Source organism: Chiloscyllium plagiosum, chromosome 35 (genome assembly GCF_004010195.1).
Source record: "Chiloscyllium plagiosum isolate BGI_BamShark_2017 chromosome 35, ASM401019v2, whole genome shotgun sequence".
Taxonomy (NCBI): Eukaryota; Metazoa; Chordata; class Chondrichthyes; order Orectolobiformes; family Hemiscylliidae; genus Chiloscyllium; species Chiloscyllium plagiosum.
In genome coordinates, this window is record NC_057744.1 from 21,299,853 (window position 1) to 21,316,355 (window position 16,503).

Sequence of the window (16,503 nt, forward strand, 5' to 3'; positions counted from 1 at the left end):
AACTCAGATGCTAACTTTCTGCAATTCATGGATGAAATTCCCAATTGTTACGTTTTATAGCTTACTGCAGTCATTCTCAGAGTCAGAATTGTTTTATAAAAGACAAATCATGTTTGACTAATGTGCTAGGGTTCTTCAAAGATGTAACAAGCAGGGTGGATAATGGGGATGCTATAGATGTAATTTATCTGAACTTCTGGAAGGCATTTGAGAAGGTGCCGCACGAAAGGTTAATTCACATGGTCAGATCATATGGGATTAGGGGTAAATTATTAGCCTGGATCGATGACTGGCTAATGGACAGAAGACAGAGAGTTGGGACAAATGGTGTTTTTCCTGGATGGCAAGATGTCACTAGTGGGGTGCCACAGAGTTCGATCCTTGGACTCCAGCTATTTACAATCTACGTTAAAGACTTGGATACAGGGATTGAAGGCTGTATGACCAAATTTGAGGATGGCACAAAAATAGGCTGGACTGTAAATTGCAATGAGGAAATAAGAACCTTACAAATGGATACAGATAGGTTAGGAGAGTGGGCCAAAATGTGACAGATGGAGTTTAACGTGGATACGTTATATAATAGGTTTCTCATAACATGCACTTGGGTCAAGAAAATGGGAAGGCAACCTATTATCTTAATGGGGAGAGACTTTAGGGTGCTCCAGTGCAGAGGTTGTAGTTGTTCTAATTCATAAGTCACCAAATACTAGCATGCAGGTACAGCAGATAATAAAGAAAATGAATGAAATGTTGGCTTTTATAACAAAAGGAATAGAATATAAAGATAAAGAAGTATTGTTGCAATTTTATAAGGTATTGATGAGACCACACCTGGAGTATTGTGCACAGTTTTGGTCCCCTTATTTGAGGAAAGACGTAGGTCAGAGGAGGTTCACCAGAGATGAAGGTTTGACATATGAAGAGAGATTGAACAGTTTAGGCCTATGCCGTCTGGAATTTAGAAGAATGAGGCGAGATCAAATTGAGGTATTCAAGATGATAAAACTTGTAGATAAAATTGACGTGGAGCAGATGCTTCCTCTTTTGGGGCGTTGTAGGATGAGAGGTCATAGTCTTAGGATTGGCGGTAGCAAATTTAAAACAGAGTTGAGGAGAAGCTACTTCTTCCAAAGATTTGTGATTCTGTGGATTTCGATTTTCCAAAGTAGGATGGCTGCTCGGAGAGTGAGTAAATTTAAGGAGGAGTTAGATAAATTTTTAATTGGCACTGGGTAGAAGGGATATGGAGAGAAGGCAGGAAAGTGGGGATGAGGAGCACATCAGCCATGATCGAATGGCGAGCGGACTCAATGGGTGGAATGACCTAATTCTGCTCCTATATCTTATGAACTTATGAACTTCTCCACATAAATAATATTCAGCGCCAGTTTTCTTCCTGCAATACTTTGTGTGATGTAAGGTGTGTGATTTATGTCTATGTTAATATTAGTTATGTTAGAGGTTAGATTTTGAGCTAGTGTCAGGTGATTTTTTAAAAACTCTGTCCATGAGGAGTTTAACAATTAACGTGTCAGTGCTTCTGGGGCCATTTTTTAAAAATCAAAGAGAGATTTGGAGTCTGTGTGGTGGTGGTGGATATTTGTTTGTATTGAGAGTTTTACAAATGAACAAAGTAAACATTGTAAAGTATTAACTTGTTCTCTGTTTAGAAGGTTCAGGGATTTTGCTTTTGCTGAGGTAAAAAGCCAGTGCTTGGGAAGCTTCTGTTCTTCAGTTGCCAGAGTTTCTAATGCAAGTTAGATGTCTAATACTGTTTCTCTTGAAGAAAGGAGATAGATCAGAAAAATTTGCGTAGAACCCTGAGGATGTTATTTGACATTGACAAAGTCTAAGCTCAATTGTGTGCCTAATCAAGGAAGAGACTATTAAACTCTGAAAACCAGAAATTGAAAGAAATAGTTAAGCTCAAGCTATGGATGTGACAAAGACGCTCTCGAGTAAGTGAGTAGTATAAAGAGATGGTGTCGGGATAGGTGGGATTGTATTTATGCTGTGCTTCAAAATTATACCTATTATTTGTAAATAAAATTTATAGGATTGTATACTTCTGTTTTAGTGTTAACACCGCCTTGGTTTAACAAAAAAAATCCATCAAGGCAGATTTCAATCTGGGTTCAATAGTAACATTAATTGGGGTCATAACATTTGGATGTTTCATTTCATTGAGCACACAATGTAAATGTAGGTTGTTATTCTTGATAATGTTACGCATCTTGGTTGTATTCATCCTTTTGTTATTCTGGACAGTATTCAATGATATTTAATAGACATGGTTTCTCATAACATGTTGTAAGCTAAATTTCACTGTCCATGTGTATTAATAATGCAAGTTGACATTTGGAACATCTAAATATTTGTTGCTTTTTAGTCATCATATTCCCATTACCCCTAGCTAACATGTTTGCCAAGATTATAGGTAATTAACATTGGTATTGCATTCTCATTAACCAAGAACCCATGAAAAGTATTGAACACTGCCCCATGAGCTAACTTTGAGAACAGGGGAAAATTGGTTTGAGCGAAATGCCATCTCAGGCCCAGTAACTCTGTCCTATTGTATCCAGTGACCATGAGACAATGATTGTCTCCAAGAGAGAATCTAACCCCAAAGGTTGCAGCAGTTCAAGAACGTATCCACCACCTTCTCTAGGGCAATTAGGGTTGGGTAGTGAATATCAAATGTTTCTTCCTTTGCAAAGACAAAATCAGGAATGCAATTGAGATTGTTCACCATCTGGATGAGTGCAGCTTGAAAAACACTCAAATCCCAAAAATATCCAGGTCAAAATAGCTAATTTATTTGATACCACTGCATCTAAGTTTCCCTCTAAGTCACACCCATCTCTACCTGGCAAAAATCATGGCACTCCCTGACAGCGCTGTCAGGGCCTTCACTACATAAACTATAGTGGTGCAAGAAAGCATCTCACCGCACTGTTAGAGATTGGAAATAAATGGACATTTATTGCCTATGATGCCCACATCCCTTAATAAATAACGTAAAGTCTGGTTGTTCCAATCCTTTGGATTTTCTGATTGGCAAACTGTACTAAATTGATATTTCACATTGTATTTCTAGATGCAGAAGAATTCCATTCCTATTTCAGATAAAGAAAACCTTGTTAAATGTTCCGAAAAGGCTTCTTTTCGAAAATTTATAAAATAGTTGTTTTAGGTTGTAATAACTTGCTTTTATATTTTAGGTTTTGAGTCCAACATACAAACAACGGAATGAGGATTTCAGAAAACTCTTTAAGCAGCTGCCAGACACAGAACGCCTCATTGTTGGTAATGAACAAACATCTGCTAATGTCGATAAGCATGTTTCAATTAAGACCAGTTACATGAAAAGACCAAGTATTTATCACTAGATAAACATTTCCATCCTAAATAAGGTAAATTTGGATGACAAGAAAGGAATGAATCACTGATAAACTGGTCTTCCTGAGATGAAAGAAAAACACAGTTCCAATGATTTTTACAATAGTACTTAACATCTGGATTTTGACTTATATATTTGTGGCAATTCACAAGAAACATTAGATTAGATTACTTACAGTGTGGAAACAGGCCCTTCGGCCCAACAAGTCCACACCGACCCGCCGAAGCGCAACCCACCCATACCCCTACATTTACCCCTTTAACCTAACACTATGGGCAATTTAGCATGGCCAATTCACCTGACCTGCACATCTTTGGACTGTGGGAGGAAACCGGAGCACCCGGAGGAAACCCACGCAGACACGGGGAGAATGTGCAAACTCCACACAGTCAGTCGCCTGAGTCGGGAATTGAACCCAGCTCTCTGGCGCTGTGAGGCAGCAGTGCTAACCACTGTGCCACCGTGCCGCCCACATTGAAAATGACTTTGTTGCAATTGTTACATGCTCTGAGATTCAATTGAAATCATTTTATGAGGAGTTTAGAATGAAATCCATTGCATAATTAGAGCACAAAGTGATGTTCCCCATCTCCAACATTGCATTGTCATGTAAAAATGGCCTGAAACCAGAATCAGAATCTAAACTAGCACTAGAGTGAAGTGGACTGGAATTACTGGAAGCAGGAGTTACTCCTTTCATTTCAGAGTCAGGTTGAATGATCATATCTGATGTTTCCTTGTCATTATTCCTGTTGGGATGAAGCCAGAATCGTCAACGATTGAATGTTAGTAAAAGCCATTTGCTGCTTATCACCAGTTTCTGTAACTTTTTTTATGTCAAATGGTTTTAGTTTCAAAACAAATTCTGTGTCTATTTCAATTAATTTAAAGCTGCTGTACATTTACTTATTTGAAAGTTACATTTATTTTTCAAAATCAGTTTGGCTTCTCAGGTGTAATATGATATAGACATATAGTAGCAAAATAGGGGGCTCATATTGTTTACGCAGACGAAAACAGACTATGCCATTTAATTCTGTCTTCCAGCTATTGCTTAATAGCCCTGTACATTATGACATCAAGTATAAATAACCCAGGTTTTTTTTTAGTGTAGTGAGGTTTTACCACACCACTTCTTTCATGCAGTGTGTTCCAGATTCTCAACACCTTAAGAGTGGAAAAATGCTCTCCTCTAAACCTTCCACCAGTTACATTAAATTGACAAACCCCTGGAATTTATGGAGCGCTCTGCTAAGACAAATAGATTCTTCCTATGTACCTGAATTCGAGCCTTTAAACATTTATATACTGCAATTGACTCATTCATTGGTACAGAAACAGCCTCAATCATGGACTAAAATGGGTGCTGGCTAAAAACTATTTCAATTCTAAAACACAAACTCTTTCTGGAAACTTGATATTTGACTGTTGTGGATGGCTGAAACCATTTTCATGGTAAGTTGTTTCACCTCAATTTGATGATAGTTTTGCTTGTTCCAGTCACTCAATATCTTTGGTTTACTATTTCAATTCAGTGCTAGTGTTAACAAACATTAGCACTTAAAGAGTGATCTAAAGAGTGCATGTTCCTTTAGATTTTCAGGAATTTATATTGGATTGTACTCTGGTTCTAGTGGGCAGTTTTATGCCTACACATAATATTAATGGTGTTTTTGTTGTGACCTTGCAGATTACTCATGTGCCCTTCAAAGGGACATCCTCCTGCAGGGGCGTCTCTACCTCTCAGAAAATTGGATCTGTTTCTATAGCAACATATTCAGATGGGAAACACTGGTATGGAATTCTGAACTAATACAAATATTATTTTATTATGGTTTTAAGAAGTAAATATTCACCACAACAGAGCCAAAATATTGTACTTAATATTTGTATTTATTGACAAATTAAGCATTCTTACAGGTAAGTTTATAAATGTAATTTAATAAGTCAGGTAGACAGTATTGTCACCTAATAAAATCATGTTATAAAATTATTCGTACAATGTTTTTCCCAAACAAAATTTATTTCATTGATCAAGTAACTAATATTGTAGTGCTTGGTTTGTGAGATACTGAGTAAACTCGTAAAGTAGAATTATCCACTTTAGCCAATGAGAATTTTAATTGATTGATCTATAAGCTATAAGATAAACTGTAACAGATCAGATGGATTGTTTTGAAGTAAAAGTGATCATTTATATATGCATTAATGGGATCACATTACTACTTCCGGGAATATCATATACACTAATTTCCTAATTGAATTTTGCTCAGCTTAAGTAAAAGTAATGAAAGTTTGCATTATTTAATATATTTGATTAATCATGTAAATTTATTGGAATAGATTATGTTTTGCCAAATGGAAATTTAACTTCATTAGTAAGAGATTTATCATTGAACTCGAATAGGGTACGGAACTAAACAAACTGCGTTTCTGTTTTGGAACACCAAATGTATAGGTTACCATCATAGTCAGCAAAGCTAATTGTATAGTTCACCATTTTAGAGTGTGGATGCTAAGTAAATTGTCAGAAAGTTTGAGGAGCTACAGCAGAGGGAACATATAAGATAAAACTTAAGACTTTTTAAAAGTTGTAAGTAACTTGTTACTGAGGCAAAATAAAAATTTCAGACTGTTAGTCAGAAATTCAAATTATTCTCTATTGACATTTCAGCACTGCTATTAAAACATAAGAGATCTTCTAAATAAAAGGTGTTTGTGGGTGAACATTGAAGAAACCCAAAAATTTAAATAAATAGTAATCTCTTTGAATTTTATCATTATTTCTTCACTGGAATTGTAAATTTTTAAAAGAATTAGATAATTATTATTTATAACTTACTTCAAAAAGGTCCTAATACACTAATCTTTAGCATTTCACTGATGTCTGCATATAATTTTAAATAAAATAATTTTCTCATAAAATGCAGTCATGAACCTTTTTAATGAAGCAAGGTTTAGAATGATTCAAATGAATGCAGAATGGTGGGGGATAGTCAACAAATTGCTTTTACGGAATCTGTTCTGTGTAGAGATCTTGTCAATCTACCAAAAGAAGCATTTAAAACATTATATTGTTAGCAAAATAGAATCTCTTCCAAAGGTAACATTCCTTCAAGGCTTAGATAGTGATGCATTCAACAGCTCACTGAAATTATTTGGCAGCAGTCTTGGACTAACCACAAGGTAGAGGTTCAGCTTTGATCTGCCTTCTGCCAATGTTGATGTAACTAAATGCAAAGATGAAAGCTTTTATGTCTGTTGTGGAACAAAATATTGAAATTTTCCTTCTCCTGTATGCTTGATTTTATGTAAGAACTCAGAGCAGGAGTAGGCCATGTGGCCTTTCGAGCCTGATCTGCCACTCCGTAAGATCATGGTTCATCTTTTCATGGCCACAGCTCCACTTACTACTCTTTCACCATAGCCTTTAATTCTTTCATTGTTGAAAAAAAATCTATTCTAGCTTTAAAAACCTTTACTGAAGTAGTGTCAACTACTTCACTGGGCAAGGAATTCCATAGATTTACAACCCTCTGGGTGAAGAAGTTCCTTCTCAATTCAGTCCTAAATCTGCTCCCCCTAATTTTGAGGCTATGCCCTCTTGTCGTAGTTTCACCTGCCAGTGGAAACATCCTCTCTATGTCTATCTTATCCATTCCCTTCATAATTTTATATGTTTCTATAAGACTCCCCCTTATTCTTCTAAATTCCAACGAATATAATCGCAATCTACTCAGTCTCTCCTCATAAGCCAACCACCACAACTTCAGAATCAATCTAGTGAACCTCCTGTGCACCCCCCTTTAGTGCCAGTACATCTTTTCTCACATAAACAGACCAAAATTGCATGCAGTACTCCAGGTGTGGCCTAATCAACACCCGATACATCTGCAACATTACCTCTCTGCTTTTAAACTCAATCTCTTTAGCAATGAAGGACAAAATGCCATTTTGCCTTCCTAATTGCCTGTTGTACCTGCAGACCAATCTTCTGTGATTCATGCACAAGGACACCCAGGTCCCTCTGCAGAGCAGCATGCTACAACTTTTTATCATTCAAGTAGTAGTCCTTTTTACTGTTACTCCTACCAAAATGGAGAACTTCATATTTACTAACATTGTATTCCATCTGCCAGACCTTTGCCCACTCACTTAAAGTATCAGTGCTCCTCTGCAAAGTTTTAAAGTCCTCTGCACACTTTGCTCTGCAACTCTTCTTAGTGTCATTTCAAACTTTGATACACTACACGTGGTCCCTAACGCCAAATCATCTACATAAATTGCGAATAATTGCAGTCTCAACACTGATCCCTGAGGCATGCCACTAGTTACTTATTACCAACCAGAATAGCACTCATTTATCCCTGCTCTTTGCTTCCTGTTAGTCAGCCAATCCTCTATCCATGCTAATACTTTACCCATAACACCATTCATCTTTATCATATGCAGCAGCCTCTTGTGCAGCACCTTGTTGAAGGCCTTTTGGTACACCACATCTACTGGATCCCTGTTGTCCACCATGCTCATAATGTCTTCATAGAATTCCAAAAGATTAGTTAAGCATGACCTGCCCTTCATGAACCCACGTTGCATCTGCCCAATGGGACGATTTTTATCTAGATGCCTTGCTATTTCTTCCTTGATAATAGACTCAAGCATCTTCCCCACGACAGAAGTTAACCTAACCAGTCTATAATTTCCCATCTTTTGTCTACCACCCTTTTTAAACAGTGGTGTCACATTTGCTGTTTTCCAACCTGTTGGAACTGCCCCAGAGTCCAGCGAGTTTTGGAAAATTACCATAAGTACACTTGCTATTTCTCCCGCCGTCTCTTTTAATGCAGGGATGCATTCCTTCAGGGCCAGGAGACTTGTCTATCCTTAGCTCCATTAACTTGCCCAACCCTACCTTTTCCATAATAATGATTGTTTCCAGGTCCTCACCTACCTTTGACTCCTTGTCAATTACTGGCATGTTATTTGTGTCCTCCACTGTGAAGACCGACACAAAATACTTGTTCAATGCCTCGACCATTTCATCATATCCTATGACTAAATGCCCCTTCTCATCATCTAAAGGACCGATGTTTACTTTAGCTACTCTTTTTCGTTTTACGTATTTGTAAGAATCTTTCCTAACTGTCTTTATACTCTGTGCTGCTTTTTCTCATGTTCTGTCTTACTTTTCTTTAAAGCTTTTTTGTAGCTTTCTGTTGATCTTTAAAGTTTTCCCAATCTTCTAGCTTCCTGCTGAACTTGGCCACTTTGTATGCCTTCACTTTCAATTTGATAACATAGAACAATACAGCACAGAACAGGCCCTTCGGCCCACGATGTTGTGCCGAACATTTGTCCTAGCTTAAGCACCCATCCATGTACCTATCCAATTGCCACTTAAAGTTGGCCAATGATTCTGACTCTGCCACTCCCACAGGCAGCGCATTCCATGCCCCCACCACTCTCTGGGTAAAGAACCTACCCCTGACATCTCCCCTATACCTTCCACCCTTCACCTTAAATTTATGTCCCCTTGTAACACTCTGTTGTACCCGGGGAAAAAGTGTCTGATTGTCTACTCTATCTATTCGCCTGATCATCTTATACACCTCTATCAAGTCACCCCTCATCCTTCTCCGTTCCAATGAGAAAAGGCCTAGCACGCTCAACCTACCCTCGGATGACCTATTCTCCATTCCAGGCAACATCATGGTAAATCTTCTCTGCACCCTCTCCAAAGCTTCCACATCTTTCCTAAAGTGAGGCGACCAGAACTGCACACAGAACTCCAAATGTGGCCTAACCGAAGTCCTGTACAGCTGTAACATCACTTCACGACTCTTGAATTTAATCCCTCTGCTAATGAACGCTAATGCTTGGTCACCTCCTCAAAGAATTCAATAAGACTTGTAAGGCAAGACCTACCCTTCGCAAATCCCTTCATAACCTCCCTTATTTCCTTAGACACCCATGGCAGATTACTCCTTTTCTTACAGTCCTTCCTTTTCACTGAAATATTCTTTTGCTGAGCACTTTGCAAAATTGTTTTGAAGGTTCAGTACGCTCGTCAACTGTCCCACCATAACGTCTTTGCTTCCAGTCTACTTTAGCCAAGTCCTCCGTCATGCTATTGTGGTCTACCTTGTGTAAGTACAGGACCCTAGTATTGATCTTCACAATCTCCATCTGTATTCTAAATTCCACCATACTGTGATCGCATCTTCCAAGAGGTTCCGGAACTATGAGTCCTTAATTATTCCTGTCTCATTATGCAGGACCAGATCTAGGATAGCTTGCTCCCTCGTCGGTTCCATTACATACTGTTCAAGAAAACTTTCGCAGGTACACTCAACAAACTCCCCCTCAAGGCTATCCTGACTGAGCTGGTTCAACCAATCAACGTCTAGATTAAAATCCCCCATGACAATTGCCATACTATTTTTACAGGCATTAGTTATTTCTTTGTTTATTGCCCGCCCCAATGTGATGTTATTATTTGGTGGCCTATAGACTATGCCTATCAGTGACTATTTCTTAGAATTTTTAATTTCCACCCAAATGGATTCAACCTTATTCTGCATAGAACCTACATCATCTCTCAGTATTGCCCTGCTGTCGTCCTTGAATATCAGAGCTATACCACCTACCTTAACATCCTATCCGTCCTTCCGAATAGCCTAATACCCCTGAATAGTTAACTCACAGTCGTAACCATCCTGTAACCATGTCTTCATAATGGCTATTAAATCATATTCATTCGCGATGATTTGTGCAGTTAACTCATCAACCTTGTTACAAATACTACGAGTATTCAGGTAAAATGCCCTTATGCTAGTTTTCAACACCTCTAATAATATCTCCTGAGTTATCCTTCCATTTTACTTCTTTCATAGTAGTTAAATCCTCCCGCACACATGCTAATCTGCTGGTTACCTTTTTATTTACCATCATACTTTCTGTCGTTTTCCCCTTCGCTTCCACTCAACTCACTATTTTAAAGTTCAAGTGACCACCCTATTTATCCTTTTCACTACAACATTGATTCCAGATCAGTTCAAGTGGAGACCATCCCATCGGTCCAGATCCCTCCAGTTGCAAATTTGATGCCAATGCCCCATGAAATGGAACACCTCTTTCCCACACCACTCCCTTATTTACTTCCCTAATTTTCTTATCCCCAAGCCAATTTGCATATGGCTCAGTAGAAATCCGGAGATTATAGCCATTGAGGACCTGCTCCTTCACTTCGTTCCTAGTGCTTGATAATCCCCAAACAGGTCCCAACGTGGACCACAACAACTAGATCCTTGTGAAAAATTTCCCTGGCAATCTACATATTAGAATTTTAATTCCACAGTAAGTACTGCAGTCAGGATGTGATCTTTTGTATCACTTACTGGTGCTCATTTTATTTATGAAATTGACTTCACTGGACTTGTTACTCCCTTCCCACAAGTTAATGGAGCCATGATCATGAAATGTCCAGATTTCCTACATGCATGCCATTTGATTTTCATCTTACACTTCTTTGATATTTTTGTTGAGGTGAAATTGAAAGTTAGGCCCTTGTCTTTGGACAGCTGCTGCTTATCATAGTTGGGGTTTAAATTATTGGGATTTAAATTAAATCTTGAGTTGTTGTAACAGTCAGTAGAAACTTGAAAATGTGTGAGAAAGTTGCTGATGTGTTTATTTTCTCTTGCTGCAGATGAGGTATCATGGTCCCATATCTGTTTAACAAAATATCTGTTTGACATTTGAGAAGGAATATGTTTTCATTTGCAAATTGGCATTTTAGAAAATGTATATTTAATTGCATTAAAGATACTGTAATCTTTCACAAACTTCCTTCAATTTACAGCAATGTGCCTTGCAATGCATGTTACCATGTGACAAATGGCCTTTTAAGATGTACAAATGTCCAGTTTAAGAGAAAAATGTATTTGCATAAACAGGATTTTCTCATTAACTGATTTCACAGCATGCTGTATTTTGTTGGCAATCTTTGATTGTAAAATCTCTGTGTGGTCTAGCTCACTGTACGTCTCAAGGATGTCTGCTCAATGACAAAGGAGAAAACAGCTCGCCTCATTCCCAATGCTGTCCAAGTTTGCACTGACACTGAAAAGGTAAGGTGCAGTCACATAAGGTATTCAGGTAGAATTGGCCAACCTATATATAGGGTAAAACATGATGCTGCTTGGAATGCAGTAAATTAGATTCACTAGAAAGCCTGTGAGATGGAAATTAAAATTAAAATGCACATTTTTTGTTTACATATAAATCATTGTAATTCTTTAACTATCCATTTCGGTGTGGATATAATTATTATGAAAATTGTAAAGTTGTTTCAGCAATGCTAAAATGCATGAGTATCAATTATTCCTCTGACCCTTTTACACTTGGTTCTTACTGCTGGTAAAACCATGCCTTATCAAAATGATTTCAAATGAGCCTTAAGATGACTGGGCATTGAAGCAGAGACTCATCCAAGATCTAACAGCCACTATGAAATCACATCACCCTTACTCATATACAAAATATGTTCTGTTCTTGGCTAGTCATTATATTCTTGCTGGGCTGAATATAAGTGTACACAGGTAGTAGTGTTGACAGTACAGCACAAACCTTTTTCCAGTTTAGTACTGTGCATTCATGGCTACTCAAGAAAATTTAACTGTGGAACATGTAAAAAATACTGGTTGTGAAAAACAAAGATTTGTACATGAAATATTGTTAGTCAATCGTAAAAATGATAATTTAAAGATAAAAACAATTACCCAAAAAATAAGAATTCAGCAACATGATTGGCAAAATAAGAATTTAGTGCTAGAAATGTACATTTTCAGTTAATCTGTATTAAGTGACTTTGAATTAAGATGCATCTGCTCTATGTACAGAAAGACATAAATTCACAGTTTGTCCTTTCATGTGCAAGCTGGACCAAACGTAAGTCAAGCTTTGCCTGATGAATAATGAATATTTTTTTCTTGGATCACATCAGACACTATACTGGATAAAAGGAGAAATCAGGGGAACTTTTGGCAGTGAGTATATCACTGCAATGCCACCTGAAAGTTAGTTTCCTTTTCCAACCCTGCTCGGATTGCAATTGACCATTCCATCCCTTCCTACCATATTAAATGGTGATGGTTGGGCGAATTCAGTGTGTTACAGGGCATGGAAGGCCCAGGTACTTGACATATTTTCGTTTCTCCTCCATTGACTCAGATTAACACTGACTAATACAGAGAAGCTGTCTGAAAGATATGGGATTCTGGATTAGTGGTGCTGGAAGAGCACAGCAGTTCAGGCAGCATCCGAGGAGCAATGAAAGATATGGGAGGCAGCTCAAACTTACAAATTTCACATGCTGGACTGAGGCCTTTGGTTGAACAGTCTGACAATATCAGAGGCACCTCTGCTCTTTAGCGCTACACTTAACTAGCCTGGTGTTTCAGCGGCAGTATTTGCAGAATTTCCTTTTTTGTCAAATCAAGTACCCTTTCTCTGCTCTTCTCTTGCAATTGACAAACTTTTGGGTTGGAAAGTTGGAAAAGAATCCCAGCTTCTTAGTAATTGGATTTTGATATCTGATGCCTGTATAAGATATATCTATTAATTTCTGTAAATGCGACAGTTTACAAGTGAGTTTTTTGTTGATCTTAACCAGAGACAGCTGAATCATGAGTAACTTTATGATTCAATAAGACCATTTCACTAGCACTAATGATGTATCAGCATGGTTGAAATTTGTGACTTCTGTTACAACATTCAGAAAGGATATGATTGCACCAACTGACTTTCTAAGAACACTAAATGAGTTGTTGTAAAATCATTTTCAGTCAGTTCAATTTATGAAAGCTTGTTATTTACTTTCTGTGGCAATGTTTTGTATTTGTTGTTTGTTTGTAGCACTTTTTTACTTCATTTGGAGCCCGAGACAGAACCTACATGATGATGTTCAGACTCTGGCAAAATGCACTGCTTGAAAAGGTATCAATAAAGTTATTGAAAATCAAACTCCCTACTGAAGAAATAAAAATTGATGGTGCAGTATCATTTGGGATGCAGGCTTGATTTCCCCTATTCTTGTGTCTGAAGCTTTATTGCTATATCATTTTGGGATCAAAGAAATCACAGCGAGAGAAAAAATAGTCATTTCCAGGCCACATAAATTAACTCTGTGGTTATCACTCGATGTGTCATATATTAAAAATCTGTTGACATAGCTCCAGAAGACAAACAAAAATGGAAAAATATGGGGAGATCAATCTTAAAAAGAATAAAAACATAGCCAAGTTTCCACTTTGTCAAATAGAACGTGTTGAAATAAAGAGCAAAGTTTTAACTGGCTCACGACCCGTTAATTTATATAGAATTAAAATTGAGCCAAAACATTACCTTCATGTGAAATAGGGTAAGAATGGGGATAAATTTTAATTCCCAGTTTAAAATGCACATGTTCTGACCTCATGCTCACAGTCATAATGGCAATACACAATGACAATATAAATTTGTCATGGGAACAGCTAGCCCAGATAAACTTAATGTTCTGTAATTATATCCTGCACTACAGATTGTTCAGTTGGGTAAGTGGGAGGGTGGGATGGTGGTGATTGGGGGTTGGTAGTTGTGGTGAGGAAGAGGATAAAGTGCAGTATGGCAGGTTTTCATCATAAAAAGTGACATAAAAATTTGTGTTGGAGAAAGTGTTGTCAGGACCTGACCATGTTCTCTTTACATCTTATAGCTACGTGGGTTGAATTTCCTACACCACTTCCACTCCTGCAAAATGCTATTTATTCCTGTCTGAACTATTAATACAAAATATTTTGTAGAAATGCTTTTTGAAACTGGTATTGCAGGCATGTTTCACATCCTTGAACAGAGTTGAATGATTTGTGATAAACACGTAGGAGAGAAATAGATGCTTCATTTTCATTACACAATATCACATTGAGAAGGTTTCTTTATACTTAATACTTTTCAACAGGTGTGCCAGATTCAAACGGAAAATGTAATTCTGATGCCAAGCTATTGTCAGTTAAAATAAGACCAGTGTTTCTTTGCTTGCAATTGTTTGTGAACTGAGATGTAGTCTCAGTAATAATACTGTATTAATTTATGTCTCTGTTTGCAGCCTCTTTGTCCCAAAGAGCTGTGGCACTTTGTCCATCAGTGTTATGGGAATGAACTTGGTCTGACCAGTGATGATGAAGATTATGTTCCTCCAGATGATGACTTCAATACAATGGGGTGAGAAATTCTGTATTTCCTTTAAGCAAACCCCAGTTTCCTTGCATTGCTCCTCCATGATGTAAAACCAATGTGGTTCACAGAACATGGAAAGAAGTAGAACATGGAAAGAAGTGGTGGAGATTGCTGAATAATTGTGCTCAAACATATATATATGTAAAGCAGGTCAAGGGCATTTGCAGTACCTTTTTTTTCCTTTCACTTGTGTTGGAATGTCTGAATTTTATCTATTACATCTAATGCTACATTGAAGAGAACTAGTAAATCACACTGATCAAATCTAATTAACAATATAAATGCCTCTAATCTAGAATCCTCAGGCTGCTCAATGAAAGTAGGAGATATTGGTTGCGGCAAATAATTTGACAACAGTTAGAAAGTTGGGAAAGAAATTGTAAATTCATGTCATTTCAAATTGCTGCTTTTCACAGTTTAGTATAGGGATTGTCCAGTCAATAGGAATGTACAGATAGAGTGAAAACTTTCCAACGGTACAACATGGGAAATACATATGTTCTATGACCTTCCAATCTTATTCGCAAAGGGAAATTAAAATAACATTGTCACTAAGTGTGCCAGACCTTTCAAGATGTGTTGAATTGCATCTTGAGTGTTTAAATCTAAAATGTGGATATTTTCTTTATACATTTTTGCAAAGTCTGTGCACCTAATTGTTTGTAAGACTGAATAAAATTATGGAATTTCTCACCTTAGAATCTAGCACACATCTACTGTACAACAAGCAACAAAATCAAATGCACGTTCAAATAAGTCAAATCTCTACAATTTCCACTAAATTGAAATCATTCTGTTTGAGAATTGATTAGTGGCAGAAGCATTGAGCTGAAATGTTTGGAAGAAAAGTAATTCTGAGAATTTCCTGAACTTGGCTAGTTGTTGTAAGCAGGTGTAACACGGATAATTCAGGAGTAATGCAGCTGGTCAAACCACTTCAATATGCAGGTGGACTGGGTAAATAATGTTGCCAGTGGATCCAAAGAAAGGGAATTCATGGAATGCTTACAGGATGGCTTTTGGGAACAGCTTGTCATGGAGCCCACAAGGGAGCAGGCTATTCTGGACCTAGTGCTATGTAATGAACCAGACTTTATAAAAAATCTTAAAGTAAGGGAACACTTAGGAAGCAGCGATCATAATATGGTAGAGTTCAGTCTGCAGTTTGAAAGAGAGAAGGCAAAATCGGATGTAATGAATGGTGTTACAGTTAAATAAAGGTAATTATGAGGGCATGAGAGAGGAACTGACGAAAATAGACTGGAAGCAGAGCCTAGCAGGGAAGACAGTAGAGCAAGAATGGCAGGGGTTTGTGGGTAAAATTGAGGACACTGTACAGAGGTTTATCCCCAAGAAGAGAAAGATTATCCGGGGAGGGATTAGACAGCCATGGCTGACAAAGGAAGTCAGGAAATCTATCAAAGAAAAAGAGAGAGCCTATAAAGTGGCCAAGAGCACTGGGAAATCAGAAGATTGGGAAGGCTACAAAAACAAACCGAGGATAACAAAGAGAGAAATAAGGAAGGAGAGGATCAAATATGAAGGTAGTCTAGCCAGTAATATTAGAAATGATAGTAAAAGTTTCTTTCAATACATAAGAAACAAACGACAGGCGAGAGTAGACATTGGGACACTTCAAACTGATGCTGAAAGCCTAGTGATGGGAGATAAGGAAATAGCAGGAGAACTTAATAAGTACTTTGCGTCAGTCTTCACAATATGAGTAATATCCCAACAATTAACGGGAGTCAGGGGGCTGAGTTGAGTATGGTTGCCATTACAAAAGAGAAAGTGCTAGAAAAGCTAAAAGGTCTAAAAATTGA

The 16,503-nt window shown here is 37.6% G+C and overlaps 1 protein-coding gene across 9 annotated transcripts in view; it reads left to right on the forward strand.

Annotated features, from left to right (window-relative positions):
• The window catches only part of LOC122540691 (protein Aster-B-like), a 640,121-nt gene that overhangs the window by 584,772 nt on the left and 38,846 nt on the right, over positions 1–16,503 (forward strand). For all 9 annotated transcript variants that reach the window (XM_043676778.1, XM_043676779.1, XM_043676776.1 and 6 more), the window contains 5 exons: positions 3,228–3,312; positions 5,097–5,200; positions 11,440–11,535; positions 13,322–13,402; positions 14,550–14,665. In XM_043676778.1, coding sequence (XP_043532713.1) covers positions 3,228–3,312; positions 5,097–5,200; positions 11,440–11,535; positions 13,322–13,402; positions 14,550–14,665 — 482 coding nt within the window. The remainder of the gene's footprint in view (positions 1–3,227; positions 3,313–5,096; positions 5,201–11,439; positions 11,536–13,321; positions 13,403–14,549; positions 14,666–16,503) is intronic.